Raw genomic sequence first — 27,858 nt, 5'->3', positions numbered from 1 at the left:
TATCACTTTTATCATATAATATATGATTTAAAGAAAGAGAAGTTACACGACATATATGTGTACATTCTAACTTCTTATTTCCTTTATAATAACGTAATCATATCATATATAAACTTTCCTACTAAAATCTCATATTATATACTAAACTTTCAACCGTCTATAGTGTGATAGATATTTTCATATTTAAAAATGAATTTTCTAAAAATATTTCATCAACCATGTTTTTGTACAATAACATTAAAAATTTATATCAAAAAGTTGTTGGACCCGATATGGACGTAATGGGTCCACATCTGTTCGGGTATTTAGGATCCTAAGAAAATTCGAAATATCTAAAAAATCTGAAAAATATCTGAAACACGAAAAGTATTTGAAACTCCAAATAAATAGCCAAAAAAATTCAAATTTCTAAAAATTCAAAATCTTATTCAAAATCTGTAACTGAACTGAAAATACTCAAAATTTTATCCAAATACCCAAAAAAAAATTTACATTGAAAATTTATCTGAAATCAAAAACTATAATCGTGAACCAAAAATCTAAAAAAAATATCCATAATGCTGGAAACATATTCGAAATATCCAAATACACCTAATAAACACAACATATTTATGATCGGGTCTAGGGTAGGACCCGGACTCAAACAAAGACATACGGGTCCAAAAAAAACCCAAATATGTTATCTTCTCTGGACCTGAACTATACCTATATTTCCGGGTCGGTTCGGTTTGTTTTTTTTGTCCGGATATAATTCTCATGCGTAAAAGAAATTTACGTAAAAGTGTACATATAAAATATCAAATAAACTAATTCATAAATTATATAACTGTTATAATATAATCCAAAAAACCCGCGTTTTCCAAGCGCGGATCAAAATCTAGTTGAGATTATTATAACCCGTCCATTTTGTTCTAAATTAAGAGACCCGCTGTATTTTGTTTCAACAAACATTTTTGTGCCACAACATCTAAAAACATCGTCTTTCTCTTGTCACAACTAATTAAATTATTCATGAATATAAATTCAAAAATATAAAATTATTAAAAGTCAGATTTCAATTCCTTAAAAAAGGAATGCTTTTTGATATTCTAAAATTCAGCTGACATTTTTTTTGTCAACAAATTCAGCTGACATTACTTTACACAAATTATGATAATGTCTAAATTAAAATCCCAAAAAGGATTGACGGTTAAAAAGATACTAGAAAAGAGTAAAAGTGGATTTTCTCCCATAGTATTTTGGTAAAGAAGATTACGACCCAAAACCTGACCGGCTGACACGTAGTGGTGTTAGAGTCACGCTCCCTCACAGCTGGGAACATTATCATTCATCTCCACCATGTGCTCATTTCACTCTTTCGCTAGACCATTACTTCGCATTTAATATTCTGAAAATAACATTATTATTACTCTACTATTAAAATATGATGCTTAATTTCTCGTTTACTTTTGAAGTAATTAATAACGAGCTAAGGAATAGGCCTTTACAACAAAGAAGATATTTTCATAAGAAATTGTACCATGGGACTTATACCAACGTAAACCGTTGGAACAACATATATATTGCATAAATAAGCACGTAGTTGGTTCGGTCTGTCAACCAAGAAGAAAACCCAGGACCAAGGCACAATTTCGAAGACCGACTCATAAGTTTGAATCTAGTTTAAATTCCAGGAAGCCGGTCTCTTTAATTATTAATAAACCTACGTTCGTACTTTATTTGAATATATTTTCTAATTAGTTTATCATGGTCACCAATTGTCATTCAATATATTTCCTAATTGGGTTTATAATGGTCACAAATTGTCAACTTATTCGTGTCTTTTTATGCTGGATACGACTTTTTCTTTGCTGGCTGGACATGGAAATGCCTAGTTGTTAACTTGTTATTATATTTAGGGTTTACAATTTGGAATGCAAACAAAGAAGGTTCTAATTATTGTAGACTGAGAGTTAGCACCTTTTTTTTTTATATTTGTTTCGATGAAACTATAGACGGATTTAGGAAGCTAAAGCATATTTACCCCCAAATGAATAAAGAACTTAACTTTTTACAAAAAAAAATAAAGAACTTAACTGAGTTTTAAGTTTTGAACACATGCATTTTAATAAGTCATACATTCAACCTAATAAACTTGAATATGAAGCTAACTTTATTCATTTCATTTAGAAAAGGTTACTTCCTATAATTCAATACGTTTTGGTTTTGTTTCGTTCTCAATTTTATTATCGGCGTGCAATTGCAACTCGAAGATGATTCTGAACATTATCTATGTTTTTTTTGTTTTGTTTTTCCATACCAGCCAAATGTATATGTAAATCCACAGTTAGTTCAAAGAAACCGTGGGCGCGTTTTGGAACCAAGTTTATATTACATATATCGCGGGTCACACGCTCTCTATCGTGGTGGGGGTTGATGATTGTACGCGACAGGTGTTGTTGGATCTTTGTTTCGGTCGAAAAAGAAAATACCAAATAGCCAAATTTGCTTTGTTTTTGGTTTACTAAACATAAACATACAAATCAAAATCCCTCAAATGTAATTATTAAAATCTTATGGAATTAGAGCCATTACATCAAGCAATAAATTGCGAGAAGATATATATAGAAAAAAAAATGAAAAAAACTATCAGCTTCAAGAAAAGGTTGTCTTTGTGGGACTCCTTGGGCCAAAAGAAAATGAAAACTTGGCCCTTGAGATTAGATGAAAATGGTAGTTACGTAATTTCCTTCACATTTTTCTAGAGGGTAATTTCGTAAATTGAAAGCTGACCTTTTCTCGAATCCGTCTACGTGGCGGCCACTGCAAGTGCCCACAAAAACACTCTCATGAATCATCTCAATCTCAGCCGTCGGATCAGAATCCGATTCTTTTCCGAGACGGCAATAACCAGGCAAGTTGATAAACAATGAAAAAAAAAGAAATCCCAAACCCAATCTCTTCTTAACCATGGTTAAGTCAATTAACCCCACAAACCAAGTTTCTCAAAAGGTCACGAAGTTTCTCAATAATTACAGAAACGCCATTCATCCTCTTCAGCTATAAATTCGCATTCTGATACTCGCTAGGTTTGCCGAACCAACTGTCCTCCGGGAACCCCTAAAGAGAAAAAAATCCTCATCAATTGCCTTCTTCCTCAAGAAACCTCTTTCCTCTTTCAATTTGAATTTCCCAAAAAAAAAAAAAAAAATTCAAAATGGTGTTTAACTCTTCTAAAACCAGATCCAGCGGGCCGGTGCTACGCTCCGTATCACCGTCAGGTCGTTTCTACGGCGGCGTATCGTCTCCTTCCTCATCAGGTTTCGCTTCCTCCACAAGCTCGAGCTTCTCGTCTACATCCTTTTTCAGCAACCGCCGTCAACAGCAACATCCCCACCACAGATCCGCGTCTCCCACCCGCGTGAACCTCTTCACCTCAACGCCGTTGAACCAGTCGTTCCGTTACTCGATCGATAACAGATCCGTCTCCCCCAACCAATCCGTCGCCGTTTCGAAGCCGAGCGGCAATAAGATCCCCGATTCGCGAAGGAGGTGTATGTGTTCGCCGACGACTCATCCCGGATCCTTCCGGTGTAGTTTGCATAAGAACGTGGCGAATCCGCACGGTCAAGGCGCGGCGACGTATTCGACGAACGGATTGAATATGCGTAGATCGGCGATGACGAATTCGCTGGTGAGAATCGGTGGTGTTGAAGGTGAGTGGGTGAGAAGAGCGTTGACGACGCTGATAAGGCCTTCGTCGCATCAGCTGAAGAGGCGATCTGCTTATCAGCCGAGGCCTAGCAGGCTATCGTCTATGTCGAAGGCGGATGATGTTTGATCTGGTTATCAGGTTTGTTCTTGTTTCTGAATCAGCCACAGTTTCTGGATAGATCCGGCGAAGAAGTCTGGATCTGGAGCGAGCTGGATCTGCGCGGATGGGCCGAGTCATATTGGGCCGAGTCATATTGGGCCGAGTCATATTGGGCCGAGTCTAACCGGAGGGAGATATGTAAAAACGGAGACTGAAACGACACCGTCTTATAAGACTTGTTATGTTGGGTGAAGATGAGATTGTACCTTAGTACTCATATGATAACGAAGAAAGCAGATAATGTTTCCCTAAGCAGAAAATATCTTAGAACAAATTAAAGAACAAAATCGAATTGCGTAATTTAAATCTGGATATGAAACAAAGGGACTGTCAAATATTCTGGATCCCGTTTGAGTTTTGCGCCGTTTGCCTTCGCCGTTATCTGTTCCGTCAACGTTCTCCACTGCCGTAGACCCGTTCCGTTTGCCGTTAACCGTCGTCGTGTGGCTCGTTGTGTGTTCCGTTATGATTCCCAGGTATTTGTTGTTCGTCGTGTGTGTGAGGTACGTATCGTTTATTCTTTTTTCATTTGGTTAATTCCGTTTTTTATCCTTGTGAACGGTTGATCTGTTTTTTGTTGTGTTAACGTGTTTTTCAGGTTTCGTACGAAGGGGGAGAAAGAACATGACTTAGGCTAACCGTTACATTCAACTTTGGTTTTTGTGGACTTTGAACATAGGAAGAAACTGGACTGTAAGGAAAAATCAACATTTTGACCTTGGTACATTTATGTGGGACAATAAGTAGTTCGAAAGAACAAAGAAAAGTAGTATCGAATTTTGTGAATCATAGACCTAAGTTTTCGAAAGGAGATTCTTGAAACCATTAAGGCGGGTTAACATGGCACTAGAAAAACTATTCGAAGAAATCAAAGTACAAACCTGAAATTCATATACAGCTCGGGTTATTATGGAAAACAGCACACAACATGAATTACATTTAAGATATCAGCAAAAAGAAAAGAAAAAAAATCTGAAAATGGTGGCAAAGACACGTCTTCCCTACTCCATCTGGAGTGAGTATTTCTAAGCATCGGTCGATCCATAATTAATCACCCTGATTAAGATTATAAATACTGCACTTGCTTAGCTTTGATTTGTTTGATCAAATTAGTATTATTTGTCCATATCTCTCAAGTACTAGGATGAGTGAGCTTCTTCTAATCTTTTCATTACGGTAGATGAGGCCTTCCCTTAAACAGCGGTTGTGAATCAGATATGTGAACTGAAAAGATACATCATATTCTTGTCGATTTTTTTAATTTTGGTCTTTGGAACGGATTTGAAATCTGGAACCTATGCAATACATATCGTTGTGTATAAGCACTGTGTTTAGACGAAATTGCCGATATTTATTTTAATCTAATGAGACACCATATTAAGATAAACTAATAAAAATGAATAGTTTAGATTATAACAATGCAACCAATTCCTTATCAACATGAGAGTTGTATTCAAAGATAAGATCCAACCGACCTCCTAACAAAAGCAACAGTAGGTGGATGATCATGTAGACTGGACCATTATCTTGTATGGACCTATATGCCAACATAATTTAGATGCGCCATTATTTTCTTCCCAACGTATACATCATCTGTGGGTCTCTCTCCCTTTTACTTTGGCCTTTCTATTACAAGTTTTAACGTTGAGAGAGAGAGAGAGAGAACACAGAATTCTTAAGAGGTCTTTGAAACATCAAATCATATTTTCATTGTTTTCTACTCCGAAAAGAACCAATACTTTTGGCTGATTCTTTTCAGAAATTTTGCTTTATTAAAATAGTTAAGAAAATTAATAGTACATGCTATCAGTTTCTAATCCACTAGATAACAGCTCAGCACAAACTAAGCAAACCACTAATTGTCTACTCACTTGTGCTAATAAAATGTACTAATTAATAGTATTTATTTTTATGTAGTATACGACATAAATTACATGTACATATAAAAATTATATTTCCTTGGTGACATTTTTAGCACCTAAACGCCCTTAATAAGACCTGTCTTAGCTGAAAATATTTGAACTGATGGGCTTGTCCAACCAATGATATAGCTTGCTCTGCAATAGATTATCGTGTTAATTGCTATCAGATTTTTGTTAACGTTCAACTATCCGAGTTTAAATTTGATAATGGGTGTCCATACCCAGTGCCGTGCGAAGAGTTTTAGGGGCCCAAGACAAGTTCTAAAAATAAACTTATTTACAACCGTAATGAAAATAATTTTTTAATATGATATATTATTTTCACCAAATATACAAGTCTAATACTGTAAAAAATAAGTTTATAACGTAAATATGTTATATAGAAAAAATACATGAATTCAGAAAATTAATTAATTAATTTTCGTAGAAATGTTTTTTTCTTAAATACGTCTAAACCACTAGACTTAAAATTATATTAAATTTTGGAGCCCTAAAAATAGTCATATTAATCGGGGGCCCGAGGCGAATGCCTTTTTCAATACACTGTAGGCACACCTTTGTCCATACCCAAGGTAAAATAAAGGATAAAAGCAACCGAATAATATATATGTTCGGATAATGTCGTTGATAATGATGTCAGGCGATAAGTTTTTGCTATTTACATACATTCATGCACTTTAATTTGTCCAAACGAAAAACAAAGCAAAACACAAAATCAATTAGGTTTTAGTGACGGAAAATAGGCGTTGGGATGTGAAAGGAGCCATGACCCATGATGACCCACAAACCACAAGAGTTCTATGACACCACATGTGATGTCCGGTGAGGCCACAAAGAGATAAGGTTTATTGATTTTATTATGGTTACCATTTTCACCACCAAGTGTCAAATCCTTTGAACGTAACGTTTTTTTTTCCATGTTTTGGAGGCATTACTTTTAAGGTTTTATCCTTAGAAAGTTATAAGTTACAACTCTTGCGTATGTATGACCTGCGTACAAATATTTATGATCAGGTTTAAACATTTCAATCACCTATGTGACTATGTCATACATCTTATAATAAAAGACTTGACATCTTTTTATTTGATAGTTTTTTTTTTTTTTGGCATCAAAAATACTTTTTATTTGATAGTTAATTAACTTTTTTTGGACCTTTTGGTTTATTAAGAAGTTCACGATCAAAACATTTGTTTAAATCAACACGTATACTTCTTGAAGGAACATTTTTGGATTTATTTATTTTTATTGGATATGTGTGTTGTGGAAACTCCAACGGATCACGGTAGTGAAAAGCCCATCTATAAAAAGATGTATCAGGAGAAAATTGTTGGACATTGGGCTTTTAAATTAACACGTATAAGTTACAAGGAGCCCTAATCTTAATCGTAATCAAAATTATAAATCCTCACCCTAACATCTTTATCTAATATATAAAAATAAAACAAAATCCTAACCTAATGTTATTTAAATAAAGCATCCCAGTGGGTTATAAATACAAATCAGGTTGATGGGAAAGACACACCAGACGAGAAACAATCAATAAAGCATTAGATCCCCAGTTTGTTGTTGATCATGGAACCCGGACTGATCGTCTTCATCGTCTCCATCAGCGTTATATGCTCTATATTAGTTATATATATGATATACGACTGCATAACGATCACGAAGAGTCGTCGAGTAGGTCTTGAATCCCGTGCAAGTGGACAGGAAGTGCAATATGACGACGAGCTTGGTCTCGCTCATCAACCAAAACCCACCCAATGATTGATTGATTATATATCACTTTTGCTATTAGGGTTTCTCATCTCGAGTTTGTTTTGTTTCATTAGTTTTTTTCTTCTTTTCATTGTGTGTTATTATTTTACTTAATTGAGAGATTATCGTTCTACTTAAAGAAAACATGTGTTTTTCTGTGCTTTCCCCCAACACATGAACAAAGATTGAACTATGAAGGAATGGCATCTTAAATTTGCATTGTTCTAGTATTATTTTTTGGACTATTGTTTCAAATCCAAAGTAATAGGTGTTTAAAAATAGAAGTGTGACGTGATACCTGAAAAAGCGCAGACGTAAGTACTTAAGACAACCTCTAATGGTGATTTTTAACAAAATTAAACTTATTATAATAATCTGTGGGATTCTTTATATTTAAAAATATGTGCCAAATTAATCCTTAGCTAAGGATTAATCTTCCACAGATTCTTCACTGTGCGCGGATCCCATCGCCACGTGAGAATCCGCGATTGGCTCTTTTTTTTTTTTAAACTGAATAAAAAATAAAAAATAATAAAATAATCAGAAAACTTACCTTGGTTATCGAGAGAGAGTATCAGGAGATCCACACTTTTTGCTTACAAACTTTATACACCGAGTACGTAAACGCATTACTTTCCAGAACTGAAAAAAAACTATTTACTTAATTTTTAACTAAAACTAGATTCACGGGTGTTTGTTTTCACTTTTCTATACATAAATTATTGTTTTAGAACATAAGTGGTATATATTTTTAATGTTAATCATATACTTAAATATTTATATAACTATTTCAAATACAATAATTTTATAATTTACATGTTATAATTAATTAATTGTTTAAATTGTATGTATTTACCACTTCTTATTATATATTTATCTTATTGTATTTGCATTTAGTTATTAAGCAAATTAACATATTAATCAGAAAATATATTTTAAAATTATTTTGTATTTAATTTATGCTAAATTTTGACCCGTCTTTCAAAATTGGATTTCTTTTTACCAATATTAGATAATTTATTATTGTATATATAAAAGTCTAAGATATGTTAATTTTTAGATATGTATTATATAGTTTGTTAATTTTAAGCTGTTCTATCATCATATTATATTTTAAATAAATAATTTATATTTATGAAAATAAAATTTATAAATTTACCAATTGAATATAATTTTATCATATTTATTTTAGTATAATAATTATATTTTAACATGATCATGACTATAAAGTAGATAAAATAGGATATACTTTATTTATTTTCATTTTTAAACGATAACTTAAAATACATTAAGTTATTGTTACAATTTTTTTACACAGATTTATTAGAATTTTTAAAATATAATATATCAATATATATTTTATTTAAAATAAAAATATATTATGATTAAAGTAGTTACAAAGATTTTATATTATTAACTATAAAGAAATACATGTTAAATTTTATACATGTATTATATAGTTTGATAATGTTAACCCATCTTACCAACATATTAGATTTTATTTTTGAACATAAATATTTTATAATTACGAAAATAAAATAAATAAATATATAAATTTAATACAATTTTATTATATTTAGCTCAATATAATAATTTTATTTTAATATGATTGATTATGATTATATAATAAATAAAATATTATTGATTTTTTATTTTTAATTTTATATAACTGAATATATTAATGTATAATAATATTTTAAACTAATTTCGAAATTAGCAAAAATATTTAAATATAATTTCGAAAATGAAGATCTTGTAAAAAAAATTTTAAACAGATTTGTTAGAATTTTAAAATAAATATATTTATATTTAAAATGAAAAGATATTATGATTGAAATATTTTAAAAAATTAATTTATTATTAGTTTGAACTAAAATGTAATATGAATTTCTATGAATAGGTCCATTAGGTCCATTTTTTAAAAAATCACACATGAATCAAGGTTGTGACTTCTGTTTTAATATATAAGAAGTTAAGAAACTGTTTCTTATGCTTTTAAACCCTTAGTTATTAGTATGGAAAGTACACTCATTAACCAAACAAAAAACTATAATTCACTAACTAACCAAAATTACATTCTCTCTACGCTTTTCTCTTTCTATCTCTCTCTACCCTCTTTCTACAAAACTAATTTTTTTTTGGGAAATCTGTTTTTTTAGAGCAAAAAAATGGTAACTATGTCCCTTTAGACTAATCTACACTAGTTTATGTCCTATTAGACTATTTTTTTTTTCAAAAATGGCAGTAATGCCCTTAAAATTGTAATTTTTTTAAAAAGATAAATATTGAGTTCGACAAGCGGGATCGATCGATCCCACTTTACAAGTTACAGTGGATCGATCGATCCCGATCATTATTCAGAACAAAAAAAACGCGAAATATATACTGATCGACCTGGTCCATTTCACTCGATCGGCGAAGGTCGATTCCTTACAGATCGACCGATCTGTAAGGATAGATCGATCGATCCCGTGCCCAGGAAAGAATCCCAAATCGATTTTTTTTGGTTTTGTATGATTATATCCGGGTTGATTCCCACTTGATTTGAACCGACCAAGCATGATTTCAACTCTTTAAGCTCGATTTCTCTGGGACGAAACCCATAATTTCCCATTCACGAACAAAGGGGGAGAAATGTCCTTCCGACACTGGTTTTGTTTGAAGGTGCGCAGGAATGTACACCGACATACTTCTTAATAATAAAATATGTGGAGCCCTTCAAACACTCAGCTCGAGCACCCCAAAAGCACACCTTATCTTATCAGCGCATTGATGTTAGGAGTTTTCAAGGCTCCTAAGACAAATGTTGTAGTATAGAAGATTGTCGAACCAGTTCTGAGGGATATCAAAGCACCGAGAATGCAAGTACTCACTTAATCTAAGTGCAACCAATGATTTAGATGGGTTTTAAGCTATGACTAAAACTAAAAAGCAATAACAGAATGATACTTTCTTGACTAAGGGAAAAGAGAACTCATGGGCATAGGGATTAGACCTTGGGTGATCAAGTATCGAACTAAAGATGGCAAATGATCAATCAAACTATCAACCTTAAGCCTAGACACAATTCTAAGCAAGCTCTATGTCTAGATGAATGCTCATTTGCTAACACATCTCAAACATCAAATGTCTTTGGTTGAATAATATGAAAGCAATCATTACCAACAAGTCTATTAGCTATCTTAGCACCTTTAACAACAAATGTCTTTGGCAAAGTATACTAAAAGCCTAGGAGAGTTGTCTCGGGCATTTCATCGAACACCTTTCGGGTGAGAAATGCCTAAGGATCAACAACTGAGTGGCCAACTCAGAAGATGCATTATGATTATTCTACTAGCAAGGAAATATGAATGATCTACACTAAAACATCCTAGCTCTAACCTAATCACCCTTAATCTCCCTAACCCATGAATTCAAAAGGTGATTACTCACTAATCTCCATGATTCCTCTTAAACCCATATTGGATTTCAGATTAATCATGTAAAAGAAATAGATAAGAAATCAACACAAGAACATAACAATCAAAATCAAGAGATGAACTTCTCAAGAGAGTTTTTGTGTATTTCTCAATAGATCAAAAGATAAAAGATAATCTGCCTCTGGTGGCTACAAAAGATGTTTAAAACATAGGTTTTAGAAATGTAAAACGTGCATAATGAAATGACCAAAAGGCCCTTAAGTAAACTAGAAATCGAGCAGATAATAGGCGCGGAGCGACCTCGGCATGTCGCTCCGGCAAGTCGCTCCGGCCTTCGGGAGCGACCTCAGTGGGTCGCTCTGAGAGGTCGCTCCAGGCTTCGCTTCGTGTCGTCTCGCCATAGAGACGCGAGCGACCTCGGGGTGTCGCTTTGGGAGGTCGCTCCGAGAGGGGTGTGAGATGCGAGCGACTTCGTGGTGTCGCTCCGGGAGGTCGCTCCGGGCTCGTTCTCGCGTCTCCGAGTGATGAAACCGCGAGCGACTTCTCCCTGTCGCTCTGGTAAGGTCGCTCCAATAGGGAGGTCAGAGCGACTTGGTGGTGTCGCTCCGGACTGGTCGCTCCATGCCTTGCTCGCCCAATGACCACTCTAAACACTCCTTTTTGAGCTCCAAATGCACCCAAATGTCTCCAGAAACTCCATGTGGTACTCAAATACCTGATAGAGACATATGTATGCAAAATGCAACCTAAACATGTCTAAATCCTAATCTATATGATGAAAATGTTTATGAATGAATGGATAAAACAATGTAAATATGCAAGATATCAACTCCCCCAAACTTGTTCTTTTACTTGTCCACAAGTGAACTTTCTAGAACTCATAGGGAGAGAGGTTGAAGGTGGGAGCACATAGCCAAAAGAAACACAACTAGCACACTCTCTTATTACACTCTAGCTTCTCTAGGCCTATCTTAACTCTTTTTGTTCTTACACTCATCATCAAGCATCCACACATTCAAATCAACCAACTCTCACATTCATTAAGCACAAAACATCAGGTGAATTCTTGCAAATGGTCAGTTGGTCCAAGTCATTTGGTTGGGTAAGGGAAGGCTTTTATTCAAGTGATTCAAGAGGTTCAAAACATATGATCTTTAAGGTGGTTTACTCTCAAAACAAGTAGCCTTGACATTGCACATAATATATCTAAGAAAGGGACCAACTCATGCATACAATGCTCAATCTCCATTGTTCTACCTTTTTCTCAAACATACAAATCTCACAATCATTTCCCAATGTCAAACCCAACTCACATCTCTCACCAAAAGATCCTAAGAACTTTAACTCCTTCTCTTTGAAATCTACAAGGGATTTTTTCACAACCTCAAAACATTTCTTAGCTCCTAACAACTTTGCTAGCCCCCTTTTCTTTCTTTTTCTCTCTTTTTTTTTTTTTTTTTCTTTTTTTTTTTTTTCTTTTTCTCTTTTTTTTTTTTTTTTTTTTTTAGGCTGGGGGCCAAGACTTTTCAAAACTTGAGCTAGAGGCTTCTATACTGGTCCCAATAAAACAATTCACTTAAGCACAAAGAGTCTATTCTTTTCCTTTTTCATTTCTCCCAAATCATAATCACAACACTCACCCCCACCTATAGCTAGACAATAGAGTGTCCAATCTAGCAAGAATGAAGATCAAGCATTGTCGTTCCCGATACTCTCAACATTATGCACATGTAAGACTTTCCGAAAAAGGCCTCACTCATCAAACAATGAAAGCTTAAAAGGAGGAAAAGGTTTTGGGAGTGGTCTACCACTAGAGTTTGTCAAAAAAGATTGGTATAAAAGATGTGACAACTCAAGTGTGTATAGCCATGACTCAGTACACAAGGGACCATGAGCAAGAAGCATTAAGTTCGTTCAGTTCAAATAAGGTTGTAGTTGGCTTCAAAGACTGAGTTTCAGCAATCAACAAGTTTCAGGAAGAGTTTTCAAGGCTCGAAACATACAAGTCTTTTTGAGAGGTGCAAAAGCTAGTCAAGTGCAACGTAGTGTTCTTTACAAGGCATTCAAAATCATTGCTCCCAATGCAAGTGAATGCAACCTATATGCTCTAGACTCTCCTAAAAATGCAAATGATGCAAACTAAATGATTGATTTTTTTTTTTTTATCTATGCAAATAGGTATGCCATGCATGACTCAATGAAACAACATCAAAGCAAACATGATCAAATACTTGGTACCTCCCCCAAACTTGAGTTACACAGTCTCTGTGTCGTCAAGTAGAGAGAGATACCGAAAAGAAGACTAATATGCAAAAATGAAATGGTATATACAAGGGAGTGTGGTGGGTTACCTTCTATAGGGAATGAGTAGAGGGAGATGCTCCCTCCTCGTCGTCCTCAGGTGGTAACTCTTCAAGGTGCTCATCAGCAGGAGTGCCCATCTCTTCAATGTAGAAGGCTTGCCCGAACACAGTTGGTTTCCTCATTTTCCCCTTGATGTCAAAGTGGAGGATGTTCTCTTTACCCAAATGGAGATCAATCGTGCCCTCCTTCACATTAACAATAGCTCCTGCTGTAGCTAAGAATGGCCTTCCTAGAATCAATGGATCTTGAGCCTCCTCACCCATCTCAAGCACCACAAAATCTGTAGGTATCTCATACCTTCCAATCTTCACAGGGAGGTCCTCTAAGATGCCCACAGGGTACTTCACTGAACGATCAGCTAACACCAGAGAGAGTCTACACTTCTTGTACTGAGTGAATCCAAGCTTCTTTGCAACAGACAAAGGCATCAAGCTGACACTAGCTCCCAAATCGCAGAGACTTTTCTCAAATACCATAGGTCCAAGAGCACAAGGTAGTGTGAAGCTTCCTGGATCCTCTAATTTCTCTGGAACATCAAGCCTCTGGATGATGGCATTGCACTCATGGGTAAGAATCATCATGCCTTCCATCTCCTTCTTCTTTGCAGCTACAACATCTTTCAGGAACTTGTTGTATTGAGGAATCAACATGAAAGCATCGATGATGGGCATTGCAACCTGAGCTTCACTCATTTGCTTCTCAAACAGAGCCTTGTACTTCTCTAGCAGCTGCTTCTTGAATCTACCAGGGAATGGAAGTTTGGGTTCATAGGGAGGAGGAACAAAAGAACTTTCACTTGCTGGAGTAACAACTTCACCATCCTTTACTGTCTTCTTCTCTTCCCCAACCTTTCCTTTACCTTTGGCTTCCACTATCTTCTCCAAGATCTCGTCATTGATCTTCTCATCAACAATCACCACTTCATCATCTATGTTGATGGCAACCCCCTCACCTAGTTTCTCAGCATCCTTGGTGAGGGTTCTAGGAGGTAACTGCTTACCACTCCTAAGGGTGATAGCTTTGGCCTCCTTGGGGTTTTGGTCAGACTTTCCAGGTAGAGATCCTTGCTGGCGATTCTGGTGAGTGTTCATGGAAGCAAACTGATTCTCTAAATTCCTGACTGTAGAAGCAAGGTGTGAGAATTTGTTGTTGAGCTCATTGTAGCTCCCATCAATCTTGGTATGAAGGTTCTTCAACTCATAACCAACATGCTTCTCACTTCTAGTCTGAGACTCCAAGATTTGTTTCAGTAAGGTATCAGTGCTGCTCTCTTGAGGAGCAGAGGAACCAGACGAGGGGTTTTGCTGAGGCTGATAGCTGCCTTGCTGGTTGTTTCTTGGCGGATAGCCACTCTGTTGGTTGTTTGGATAGGATTTCTGTTGGTAGTTGTTGTACTGAAAGTTGGGCTCCTTTTTGTACCAGCTACCATTGTTGTTAATGAAACACAACTCTTCTTGACCTTCCAAACCCTCAACCTCATTGACAGCAAGTGGATCTTCCTGCTTGGAGTTACCAACAAACTTCAGCTGCTCTTGGGTGGCTTTTTCAGCAATGAGAAGGTCCATCTTGTCTTCCAAAGCTTTGATCTCTTTCCTCGTCTGCTTATCATCTGTTCTACTGCCTCTGTCGTGGTCTCCACTGTAGACTGCATCACTCTTTACCATGTTGTCAACCAGCTCTTCTGCATCCTCCTCAGTTCTCCCCAAGAAAAACCCATTGCTAGCTGTATCCAGTCTGGCTCTGTACTTAGGAAGAGCACCACGGTAGAATGTGCTCAGCAAGCTCTCCTTAGAAAAGCCATGGTGTGGGCATTGAGCTTGGTAGCCCTTGAATCTCTCCCAGGCTTCACTGAAGCCTTCCAAGTTCTTCTGTTGAAAGCTGGAAATCTCGTTTCTCAGCTTAGCAGTTCTTGAAGTAGAGAAGAACTTCTCCAAGAATGCTTTCTTGCAGTCATCCCAAGTGGTGATGGAGTCACTGGGTAGAGACTTCTCCCACTGACGTGCCTTATCCCCCAAAGAGAAAGGGAATAGCTTGAGTTTTAAGGCATCTTCGGAAACACCATTGGTTTTTGACAACCCACAGTAGCTGTCGAACCTGTCCAAGTGATCAAATGGATCCTCTAGAGCCAAGCCATGATACTTGTTGTTCTCGATCACGTTGAGGAGTCCTGATTTGATCTCAAAGTTGTTGGCTGCTACAGCTGGTGCTCGGATTCCCAATCTATGACCATGAATGTTGGGGCGGTCGTAAGTGCCAATGGATCGAGCTGCTCGCTGTTGGTTTGCTGGAGCATTGTTATTAGCGCCATTGACGCCTGCATCATGCTGATGTATGTCTCCCATATCAGTGTCCAATCTCTGCAAGTGAGCATGTTGCTCTTCTTCTCTTCTCTTTCTAGCACACTCTCTCTCTAAAGCTCTGATGTCTGCAGCTCTTGGAACTAGGTTTGATGGACCCCTGCTCCTCAAGTTCATACACCTGTAGATTAAAGGGAGGTGAAGAAAGAGAATCAGTAACAAAAGAAAATAAAAATGACTTAGTCTCAAGCAAGTGACTAAATCTCAATGTTTAAATCTACTCAGAATTTGGCAACGGCGCCAATTTGATGTTAGGAGTTTTCAAGGCTCCTAAGACAAATGTTGTAGTATAGAAGATTGTCGAACCAGTTCTGAGGGATATCAAAGCACTGAGAATGCAAGTACTCACTTAATCTAAGTGCAACCAATGATTTAGATGGGTTTTAAGCTATGACTAAAACTAAAAAGCAATAACAGAATGATACTTTCTTGACTAAGGGAAAAGAGAACTCATGGGCATAGGGATTAGACCTTGGGTGATCAAGTATCGAACTAAGGATGGCAAATGATCAATCAAACTATCAACCTTAAGCCTAGACACAATTCTAAGCAAGCTCTATGTCTAGATGAATGCTCATTTGCTAACATATCTCAAACATCAAATGTCTTTGGTTGAATAATATGAAAGCAATCATTACTAACAAGTCTATTAGCTATCTTAGCACCTTTAACAACAAATGTCTTTGGCAAAGTATACTAAAAGCCTAGGAGAGTTGTCTCGGGCATTTCATCGAACACCTTTCGGGTGAGAAATGCCTAAGGATCAACAACTGAGTGGCCAACTCAGAAGATGCATTATGATTACTCTACTAGCAAGGAAATATGAATGATCTACACTAAAACATCCTAGCTCTAACCTAATCACCCTTAATCTCCCTAACCCATGAATTCAAAAGGTGATTACTCACTAATCTCCATGATTCCTCTTAAACCCATATTGGATTTCAGATTAATCATGTAAAAGAAATAGATAAGAAATCAACACAAGAACATAACAATCAAAATCAAGAGATGAACTTCTCAAGAGAGTTTTTGTGTATTTCTCAATAGATCAAAAGATAAAAGATAATCTGCCTCTGGTGACTACAAAAGATGTTTAAAACATAGGTTTTAGAAATGTAAAACGTGCATAATGAAATGACCAAAAGGCCCTTAAGTAAACTAGAAATCGAGCAGATAATAGGCGCGGAGCGACCTCGGCATGTCGCTCCGGCAAGTCGCTCCGGCCTCCGGGAGCGACCTCAGTGGGTCGCTCTGAGAGGTCGCTCCAGGCTTCGCTTCGTGTCGTCTCGCCATAGAGACGCGAGCGACCTCGGGGTGTCGCTTTGGGAGGTCGCTCCGAGAGGGGTGTGAGATGCGAGCGACTTCGTGCTGTCGCTCCGGGAGGTCGCTCCGGGCTCGTTCTCGCGTCTCCGAGTGATGAAACCGCGAGCGACTTCTCCCTGTCGCTCTGGTAAGGTCGCTCCAATAGGGAGGTCAGAGCGACTTGGTGGTGTCGCTCCGGACTGGTCGCTCCATGCCTTGCTCGCCCAATGACCACTCTAAACACTCCTTTTTGAGCTCCAAATGCACCCAAATTCTCCAGAAACTCCATGTGGTACTCAAATACCTGATAGAGACATATGTATGCAAAATGCAACCTAAACATGTCTAAATCCTAATCTATATGATGAAAATGTTTATGAATGAATGGATAAAACAATGTAAATATGCAAGATATCACGCATCTAATACACCAAACTGATTTATTGGAGTTGGTAACTGTGTAGTGAAAGTTATGCTTCATTGCACATAACTCAAACCTCGCTTTCAAAACTGTTTTGTTGAGGAAAAGATCTCCCGTCTTAACCAATTCGACCACCTGACTCTTTGCCAATTTTTCTCTGTTTTCTTTTTCAGAATTGATCTTGTCAGCATCATAATCATCTCCTTCAACCTCGTCTTGCTTCATTTTTCCTTTCTTCTTCTCGTTATGCTTGTCAGCATCATAATCATCTCCATCAACTTCACTTTGCTTCATCTTCCCTTTCCTCTTCTCGTTATGCTTAGCCCCCTTAACAATATTTGAAGCGGTCCCAATGTCACAAAGATTTCGCTTGTTCTCTTCACTAGTACTTGCATCAGTTGGCATCTTATTAAGATCAATGTCGATCTTATTTGGATTTCCTTGCTTTGCTTTATAGCTGACACACAATTGAGTTGACTGATGCTTCTTACAAAACCCTAGAAAATTTTGAACTTGCCTTGAGTTTCCAATGATCACTGGTGGACATTTTGATGAATTGATCAATCCAATAGGAAGGTAACTCAACTCCAAATCAGCATCTGTTTCTTCAAAACCAAAATCCTCTATAACGTTTTTCTGTAACTCTTCCGGAGAAGACTTCAATTCCAAAGCAAGTAACCTTCCCCCTTTCTTTTTATCAACATTAAAACTCCAACCTGAAGATACAACCAATTCCCAAACACCACATGAAGCATAGACATGAATCATGGTAAAAATAATGTGAAAATTTTGTGAACAATCAATGGAATATAGAAGACGGCGAAGAAGGTTGCCAAGGTTTTTTTTGTGGCTTTTTTTTGTTCTTTTTCGTTTTTTTTTTTAAAATCGATTTTTTAAAAAAATATAAAAGTGAATATTCTCAAATATTTTGTTTCCATATTTTTAGGAACTGATTTCTTATCCGTAGAATACAACTAATATGTAGAAATCAGTTTCTACAGTTTTTTAGAATTATAGTAATGTTTAGAATTTGATTTCTACATGTTTTAGATTTATAGTAAATCTGTAGAAGTCGGTTTCTACATGTTTTAGAATTAGATTAATGTGTAGATTTTGATTTCTAAGAATTTTAGAATGGTAGGTTAAGCGCGGAATGTGTATTCTACATATTTGTAGAATACTCCTATTTACGTAGATCACGTATTCTAAACATTGTAGATTCAATGAAAAAAGTAGATTTTGTTTTCTACTTCGTAGAATGTCATTTCTACTTATTTTAGAACATAATCTGAAATTTATAATTTTAAATTTTTTTATAACTGGAAAATATACCATTAAGTTCATATATGTATTTTAACAAATGTTACTATTTTTTCAAATTTTTTTTGTTTGTAAAACTATTTATTAGAATTATTTTCATAAATATTAAAGGGTATTGTAGGAAAATATGACACAAAATATAGATTAGTCTAAAGGGACATAGTTACTATTTTTTTGCTCTAAAAAAACAGTTTTCCCTTTTTTTTTTGGTTATTTCACAAATAAGCTCTTTTTAGTGTACGAAAGAGTTGTTAACCCTAGCTGCACTCTCTTGAATTATACTGTACTTCTCTTAAAACTTGGGTTACAGATCAAGGCAAAACCCCAACAGGAAAAAAAAATAGATATCTAAGAGCACTACTAATTAGGAATTAGCAAACGCTAAACCCCAAAAGACAAAAATGTAAGATGCGGCCCAGAATCAAAAGGCCGTAATTGTTGTTTTTTTTTTTAATTTTTAAAATAGAAGAGTATAAAAGAAGGTAAAAAAGAAAACTTTTGGCCTTTCTCCAGATACATCTCCCCAATCACGCGTCCCCTCCCGCTTCTCACTCATGCGTAGGGGAAACTCGAAGCTTCCACTTCCCAAAAAACTGATCTCTCTGACTCTCTCGATATCCTCTGTAATTCCATCTCCTACGATCGCTTGATCCATCTCCTTTCCTCGTAACCTGCATAAACATTTTCGAATTCTAAAAGTGTAATTGATTCTGATCGGACGAGTATATTCTGCAGGATCGGCTCTAGTATTTTTGATTCTTCGTTCAGATAGAATGGTGGGAAACGACTGGGTGAACAGTTACCTGGAGGCGATCCTCGCCGCGGAACCGGGGATCGGCGATTCCAAATACAGCGACTCCAAATCCTCGCTGCTTCTGAGAGAGCGTGGCCATTTCAGTCCCACTCGTTATTTCGTTGAGGAGGTCATCACTGGATTCGATGAGACCGATCTCCACCGCTCTTGGATTCAGGTATACACCACACTCTCCCTCCCTCTCTTTTGATTTTTTTTTTTACTTTATTGTTGGATTGGTTCTGCGCAGGCTGCTGCAACGAGAAGTCCGCAGGAGAGGAACACGAGGCTGGAGAATCTCTGCTGGAGGATTTGGAATCTCGCTCGCCAGAAGAAGCAGGTTGATCATCAGAGTTGTTGTCAATCTTTGATTATTTGTTTCTTTGGATTGTGTTGAGAGTAATTTGAGATATTGTTAGAAGAATAATTATTGTGTTTACTCTTTCTTCACTTAGGTTGCAGGGAAGTATGCTAAGCGTACTGCGAAACGTCATCTCTTGCGAGAGAGAGCACGCTTGGAGGCTACTGCTGATATGTCAGAGGACTTATCGGAAGGAGAGAAAGCTGACGTGCCTGGTGAGATTCTTACTCCCACTGATAGCAGCAAAGGGAGAATGTCTCGGATCAGCTCTGTTGATGTGTTTGAGAATTGGTTTGCTCAGCACAAAGAAAAGAAGCTTTACATCGTCTTAATAAGGTATATATGTTACTTGATTGAGATTTTCAACACAATAGAAGCAAATAATATTGGAGCTCTTCTTGCAGTCTTCATGGTTTGATACGAGGTGAGAACATGGAGCTTGGTCGGGACTCTGATACCGGTGGCCAGGTTGGCTTTCTGCAATGGTTTAGTCATTCGTTTCACACAGCATTTAACATTTTTCTGGCAAACAGGTGAAGTATGTTGTGGAGCTTGCAAGGGCTTTGGGATCAATGCCGGGAGTCTACCGGGTTGATTTGCTGACCCGTCAGGTATCAGCACCGGATGTTGACTGGAGCTACGCTGAACCATCTGAGATGCTTAATCCTCTGGAATCAGACACAGATCAGGAGCATGGAGAGAGTAGTGGAGCTTATATAATCCGTATACCATTCGGTCCAAAAGATAAATATGTAGAGAAAGAGCTCCTCTGGCCTCATATCCCTGAGTTTGTTGACAGGGCGCTTAGCCATGTCATGCAGATGTCCAAAGCTCTTAGTGAGCATATCGGTGGTGGGAAACCGGTTTGGCCTGTTGCTATTCACGGGCACTATGCGGATGCAGGAGATTCCACCGCACTTCTCTCGGGGGCTCTAAATGTACCGATGGTTTTCACCGGACATTCTCTGGGTCGTGATAAGCTGGAGCAACTCCTGAAACAAGGCCGGCCGAAAGAAGAGATAAATTCTAACTACAAAATAATGAGGCGGATTGAGGCAGAGGAGCTATGCCTTGATGCCTCTGAGATTATTATAACTAGCACAAGGCAAGAGATTGAAGAGCAGTGGCGTCTTTATGATGGTTTTGATCCAGTTTTGGAGCGAAAACTCAGAGCTAGGATGAAAAGGGGTGTGAGCTGTCATGGCAGATTTATGCCTCGCATGGTGGTAAGTATCATCTCTATCCTGTCTTCTTAGTTACTCTCTGCTACAGGTGATTTCTGTTTCTGAACATTTCTTTGTGTTGATTGGTAGCTTTGTTGTCTGAATGTAGGTGATTCCTCCAGGCATGGAATTTCATCACATTGTACCGCATGATGTGGATAACGATGGGGAAGGAGCTAGAGACGATGAAAATCCACAATCTCCTGATCCGCCAATTTGGTCTGAGGTTAGTGTAATCTTTGAACAGTAAATATTTTTCTTTTACATATTAGATGACAGTGTTACCTGCAAGTTGTTTCAGTGCTACCTTTATATTTACTGTAAACTCTTCACATTGGCAGATTATGCGTTTCTTTTCTAACCCACGCAAGCCCATGATACTCGCTCTTGCTCGGCCAGACCCTAAGAAAAACTTGGTAACTCTAGTCAAAGCATTTGGAGAATGTCGTCCATTAAGGGAACTTGCTAACCTTGTAGGTTTTCTTCTTTATCTTCTCAACTGAAGCACGTCTATGATCCGCTTTTAGTTTTCATGGGCAGTGTTTCACTTTTGCACATTTTTTTGTTTGTTAATTGTAGACTTTGATAATGGGAAACCGAGATGATATCAATGAATTGTCTAGCACCAATGCTTCGGTGCTTCTTTCCATTCTGAAACTGATCGACAAGTATGATCTTTATGGTCAAGTGGCAATGCCTAAGCATCACAAACAATCGGATGTTCCAGAGATTTACCGCTTAGGAGCCAAAACAAAAGTAAGGTTCTAGACTCATTTCAAATACAGTTCTTACAGTTACTTTTCTCTTCATAGCTCATTTCTGTCCCAATTTATCCTCGTTGTGCCTTTTAACTTTTTTTAACTGATATAGTAATATGGGTTCTGAAAGTATAACTTTACTGCATAGTCCATTCAGCCAATAAAAAATTTCAACGTATAGGATGTTAACTTGTATTTCTGCAGCTGTTACTCTAAAGCAGTTTGTTCATCCATCTTATCTCAAATAATTTTTCTCAGGGAGTTTTTATCAATCCAGCTGTGATTGAACCATTTGGACTGACTCTTATTGAGGTAACTGTCTTTGTTTTCTCTTAAGTGCTCTTGTTCTTTGTCATTCTATCTTTTGACCAAGCGATGTGTCTAACAGGCAGGAGCTCATGGATTGCCCATTGTTGCAACAAAAATGGAGGTCCCGTCGACATTAACCGGGTTTGTATCTCCCGATAATACAGATGACTTTACATTTGTGATCCTATACTTCCATGAAATTAACCTTCTGATGAAATGGGCTAACTAATTGACAGGTTCTTGACAATGGTCTTTTGGTTGACCCTCATGATCAGCAAGCTATAGCTGATGCTCTCCTGAAACTGGTTTCAGACAAAAATCTCTGGACAAGATGCAGACAGAACGGCCTAAAAAACATACACCTATTTTCTTGGCCAGAGCACTGTAAGACCTACCTGTCTCGCATAGCAGCGTGCAAGCAAAGACATCCTCAGTGGCAGAGCACTGATTTTGAAAACTCTGACCCTGATTCACCTAGTGATTCACTCAGAGACATCAATGATATCTCTCTGAACCTAAAACTTTCCTTAGACGGAGAGAAAGGAGAAGGTAAGAGTACCAATTTAGATGCTGAAGAGAACTCTGGTGAAAGAAAAGCGAAGATAGAGAAAGCTGTTTCAACACTGGCGCCAAAGAGCACATCGCCGGACAAGGTCTATGGAAGTGGCAAGATTCCGACTCTGAAAAGACGGAAGTATATCTTTGTTATCTCCGTGGACTGTGACAAAGCCTCAGATCTTCTTGAAGTGGTTAAAACAGTTATTGATGTGGGCGGAAGAAACGGGTCTTCGATAGGATTCATCCTCTCAACCTCAATGAACGTATCCGAGACTCATTCCACAATTATTTCAGGAGGCTTAAACCCTCAAGATTTTGACGCCGTGATCTGCAACAGCGGAAGTGAACTCTACTTCACATCCTCTGCATCTGAAGACAAGACCAAACTACCTTATGCGCTAGAATCAGATTACCATTCACACATAGAGTACAGGTGGGGAGGAGAGAGCCTGAGAAAGACTTTGGTCCGTTGGATCAGTTCAGTACACGAGAAGAAGAAGAGGCAACATGATGGCGAGATTCTATCGGAAGATGAATCTTCCTCATCTAACTACTGCCTATCTTTCAAAGTCAAAGAGCCGACTCTGGTAAAATGAAACTCGATAATTATACAATATGTATTCGCTCAACTTGGGTATTCCTAACGTGGTGGGTTGGCTTCATATGATACTCTTGGCAGGTACCTCCGGTAAAGGAGCTGAGAAAGTTGATGAGAGTTCAGGCTTTGCGTTGCAATGCAGTATACTGCAAAGGAGGAACTAAGCTCAACGTAATCCCTGTCCTTGCTTCACGATCTCAGGCCCTCAGGTATCTTCTGAATCTACTAGAAACATAGATGACTTCAGACGCTAATTTATGCGTTGAAGTTTGCATTTCAAGATCTAGAACCTCTCTCATTCTGATCACCACACCAAAGAACTTACCTCTCTGGTTTCTTCAGGTATTTGCTGGTGAGGTGGGGAGTGGATTTATCGAAGATGGTGGTTTTCGTGGGAGACAGCGGAGACACGGACTACGAAGGGCTGCTTGGAGGAGTGCACAAAACAGTAATAGTCAAAGGTGTAGCGAGTGATGCAACCGCACGTGTGCTTCATGGCAACAGAAGCTACCCACTAGAGGACGTGACTCCAGTTAACAGTCCCAACATCACCGAAGCGGAACAATGTGACCGCGACTGCATTAAGGCTGCTCTTGAGAAGCTCGGCGTAAAAATCTGAGATATGAGGTTGCATCGTTTGTATGATGATATGATGAATGATGATAAAACATAAAAGGTACTCAAGTATTCTTCCTTTTTCCTTGACTAATAAAACAAGTACTGTATGTTTTTTTCTTTATAAAAACTCGAGGGATCATTGGAAAAATAAGAGCCACTATATTGAGTTATTTCCACATTATCTAGCAGCTTATACATTTAAATATTTATTAGTACTTTGTATGAATACACCAATCCGCAGTGATGTCTAAGGAGCTTTCGCTTTACGTAACTAATCTTGGGTAAAAAATCATATATCCTCTGTGCATCCCTCTGCCATGTGTGCTATTCATGAGAGCACATCTGCCGTTTAAAACAACAATTTATAGGAAAAACAGATTTAGTGGGGGGAGAAAAACGGTGATGCGAGGAAAACAAAGATAAAACGTGCAATACACACAACTCTTAAACTTTGTTGTTCAATTAACAAAACCAAAAAAAAAAATATATATATATTTAAATGTTCTCAGTATAAAGATCAGTACTTGTAGGATAAAGATAAATACTTCATTAATTCTATGGTAACTTTCTACGATTTTTTTATTGTTTAGACTGTTTTCTACTTTTCTTCTAAAAGTTTTATGGAAGGGTGTGTAGTCGAATGACTAGATTTAAAAAATTTCAGATTAAAGTTTTAAATGGTAAACAGTGACGATACAAACCACACCGCACTTCAATTAATAGTAATCAAAATTTATATATAATATATATTCATTTGGTTTTGTTACTATTAAAACCATACTGCAACGATTTTTAAGTTTTTACGAAGCTTTTAATAAATTATTTCCAAATGACACTTTAGGTTCTTCATATTTTTCTTAAAGCTTCATATTAAATTCTTAAACAATAACATGTAGGATAAAACCACATTAAAAAGTTGAACAACACTTACAAGAAATTATGAAATGATTTATAGAAATTAAATCCATTCCAATGTAAATTCTCTTAAGTTTCTCCCCAGATGGATAAAAGAGGGTAATAAATGCTAAGAAATCAAGTAGAAAATTATAAAAAGGTATAATATATCACCTTATATATGTTTCTCTTTTATACAGTGAATGCTGAGAAACCAATTAAAAAGAATGAGAACACATTTTTTTCTTTTTTAATAAGAACACATTTGATGAACCGTGTGGATTCAAACGGTGCAAACTGGTATAATATGATTAATAAAACCCAAAACATTCTCTCACTTTAAAAAAAAAACTCCATTAACAACCAAAACCAAACTTCCTTCTCTCCGCGCCTATTCATCTCGTCACAAGTAGAGAGAGAGAGAGAGAGAGAGACTCACTCACTCACTCTTCTTCTTCATCTCTCTCTCTCTTTCGATTTTCCCGGGAAAGGAAAATAATCAAAACGCACTATATCTCCTTCCTCTTTCGGAGAACAGAGTAGTAAAATGGATAAGCATCAACACACGAGACTCTATTTCTTATCGATCTGCATCGGATCAATCGCACTCGTATTCGCGATCTCTCGCTGCTCGATCTCCTTCTTCGACTACTCTCTTCAGAAACTCGAGTTCTCTTTCCCGGAAAGCGAGCTGCGACGAAGCTTTTACAATGCGGGAGACGAGAACAGAGCCGTGGATTCTCGTGATGTCGTCTCTCAGCAGATCCTCTCCGTCAGATCGAGGAACGACACTGTAAGCCTTTCTTCATCATCATCATCATGATCGGAACATTTAGTTTTTTTTTTTGTTAAATTCGAATTATCGTTACGGCCCGGTTTAGTCATGTGAATGTGTGTTGGAATCAGTTACAGAGTAAACCGGAGAGAAGAAGAAGAAGAAGCTAAACCGGAGAAGAACGGTGGAAGTAGGACTAAGCAAAGCAAGAGCTTCGATACGAGAAGCAGCTTCTTCTAACCGTAACGCTACATTGTTCAGCGTTGATCTTCCCAACGCACAAGTCTACCGTAATCCCTCAGCTTTATCTCAGTAAGTTTATTATTATTATTATTTTTTTTTATACTAAATTATTATTATTTTTCATGAGTTAATATATAAATTAGAGAGAAACTTTAGATTCAAGATGTCTTAAGATTCCAAAACTCTGAGTTAAAAACTTTGCTTTAACGATCATTTTCTTGCACACGGCTAATATTTTTTCTGGCTTTGGCGTAGTAATTATTAAAAATAATTCTTCTAAGTGACGCTAAGAGTCGATATGAGTGTGGAAGGACCAATGAAACTCAAAATTCTAAATTTGGTTATTGTTTGTATCGAAAGAGTTCACACACTCATAGACACCACTAGTTTTTGTATCATAGTCTCTGAAAAAGTATATACTAAAATTACTTATTATTCATGATGAAACCCACTCACTGATTCAAGAAACTCCTTTCACAAGCAAAATTCAATTCATTTGAGACTATATAGGATATGCTAATACAAAACTTAGGCGGTGCAATTAACTCTGCTACCGGATTAAGGTCTGTTATATGTCACTTTCTTTCCACATTTTGGCATTTTACCAATTACGGCTCAGCAGCTATAATTTAGACTACAGTTACAGTTTTATACTTATGGCATGACCTGCTTAATAATTGTATGGTGGTCCATAAACACCTTTAGTCAACATATAATTTTATTTTTTTAAGTTTAACTTCAAATGCGCGTTCCAAGTGTCAAGTAGCCGCCGCATGCAGTAATAGATTAGTGGCTAGATATCACAAAAATAAATGCTAAATCTTTTTTTTTTTTTAAACAGGAGTTACTTGGAGATGGAGAAGAGGTTTAAGGTGTATGTATACGAAGAAGGCGAGCCACCGTTAGTTCACGACGGACCTTGCAAGAGCGTGTACGCGGTTGAAGGCAGATTCATTATGGAGATGGAGAAAAGTAGGACTAAGTTCCGTACATACGACCCTGACCAAGCCCATGTTTACTTCTTGCCCTTTAGTGTTACTTGGCTGGTCACATACTTGTACCAATATAACTATGACGCTGAACCTCTCAGAACTTTTGCTTCTGACTACGTCAGATTGATATCTAGTAAACACCCTTTCTGGAACCGAACCAGTGGAGCTGATCACTTCATGCTTGCGTGCCACGATTGGGTAATTTTAACACTCTTATATATTCATGCTTGCGTGTCAAGATTGGTTGTTTTTTTTAATCGTTTAGTCTAATGCAGGGACCTCTCACTTCAAAAGCCAATGAAGATCTCTTCCACAAATCAATCCGAGTCATGTGCAATGCTAACTCATCAGAAGGGTTTAACCCCGCAAAAGACGCGACTCTCCCTGAGATCAAACTCTACGGTGGTGAAGTTCATCCCCAACTCCGCCTCTCCAAAATCCTCATGACATCCCCAAGGCCACACCTCGCCTTCTTCGCAGGTGGAGTCCACGGTCCTGTCCGTCCCATTCTCTTAGACCACTGGAAACAACGTGACCCTGACATGCCAGTGTTCGAATACCTTCCAAACACTTGAACTACTACGACTTCATGAGAAGCTCGAAGTTCTGTTTCTGTCCCAGTGGCTACGAGGTAGCTAGCCCTAGACTCATCGAAGCCATCTACTCCGAGTGCATCCCCGTCATCCTCTCCGTTAACTTTGTCTTGCCCTTCAGTGATATCCTTCGTTGGGAGACTTTCTCTGTACAGGTCGACGTCTCAGAGATTCCGAGGCTCAAGGAGATTCTAACGTCCATATCCGATGAGAAATACCAAAGTCTTAAACGTAATCTAAGGTACGTGAGGAGACATTCGAGCTCAACGATCCACCTAAGAGGTACGATGCGTTTCACATGATACTTCACTCCATTTGGCTACGTAGGCTTAACTGAGGCTCACGTAAAGGGAGAACATATCGTTAGCTCGTATAAAAAAGAACATTTTGTTAGCTTTCTTTTTAATCATGCCTCTCACAAGTGTT

At 37.4% G+C, this 27,858-nt stretch overlaps 1 protein-coding gene, 1 non-coding gene and 2 pseudogenes across 3 annotated transcripts; all 4 read left to right on the top strand.

Annotated features, from left to right (window-relative positions):
* The first annotated feature begins 2,631 nt into the window (after positions 1-2,631).
* LOC125601137 lies at positions 2,632-4,678 on the top strand. 2 transcript variants are annotated; one of them, XM_048773498.1, is made up of 3 exons: positions 2,632-3,945; positions 3,976-4,329; positions 4,452-4,678. In XM_048773498.1, exon 1 carries the CDS (start codon positions 3,197-3,199, stop codon positions 3,818-3,820), a length of 624 nt encoding a protein of 207 aa, XP_048629455.1. In that variant the 5' UTR covers positions 2,632-3,196; the 3' UTR covers positions 3,821-3,945; positions 3,976-4,329; positions 4,452-4,678. The 2 variants fall into 2 exon arrangements, with proteins under 2 accessions (XP_048629455.1, XP_048629456.1); XM_048773499.1 differs by having other exon boundaries at positions 3,976-4,356.
* A 10,430-nt stretch (positions 4,679-15,108) lies between these two features.
* Positions 15,109-15,215, top strand: LOC125601141. Its single transcript, XR_007334078.1, has one exon. It is a non-coding gene; the product is annotated as a small nucleolar RNA R71 (small nucleolar RNA).
* A 4,007-nt stretch (positions 15,216-19,222) lies between these two features.
* On the top strand, positions 19,223-24,116 carry LOC125601140 (annotated as a pseudogene).
* Positions 24,117-24,783: 667 nt separating this feature from the next.
* LOC125601139 lies at positions 24,784-27,769 on the top strand (annotated as a pseudogene).
* The last annotated feature ends 89 nt before the right edge of the window (positions 27,770-27,858 follow it).

Source organism: Brassica napus, unplaced genomic scaffold (genome assembly GCF_020379485.1).
Source record: "Brassica napus cultivar Da-Ae unplaced genomic scaffold, Da-Ae ScsIHWf_2457;HRSCAF=3173, whole genome shotgun sequence".
NCBI classification, from domain to species: domain Eukaryota; kingdom Viridiplantae; phylum Streptophyta; class Magnoliopsida; order Brassicales; family Brassicaceae; genus Brassica; species Brassica napus.
This window is presented reverse-complemented; position numbering and strand designations above follow the sequence as displayed.

Bases quoted from the DNA above. Each gene is read 5' to 3' on its own strand.
- LOC125601137 (XM_048773498.1), top strand. From the start codon at position 3,197: ATGGTGTTTAACTCTTCTAAAACCAGATCCAGCGGGCCGGTGCTACGC.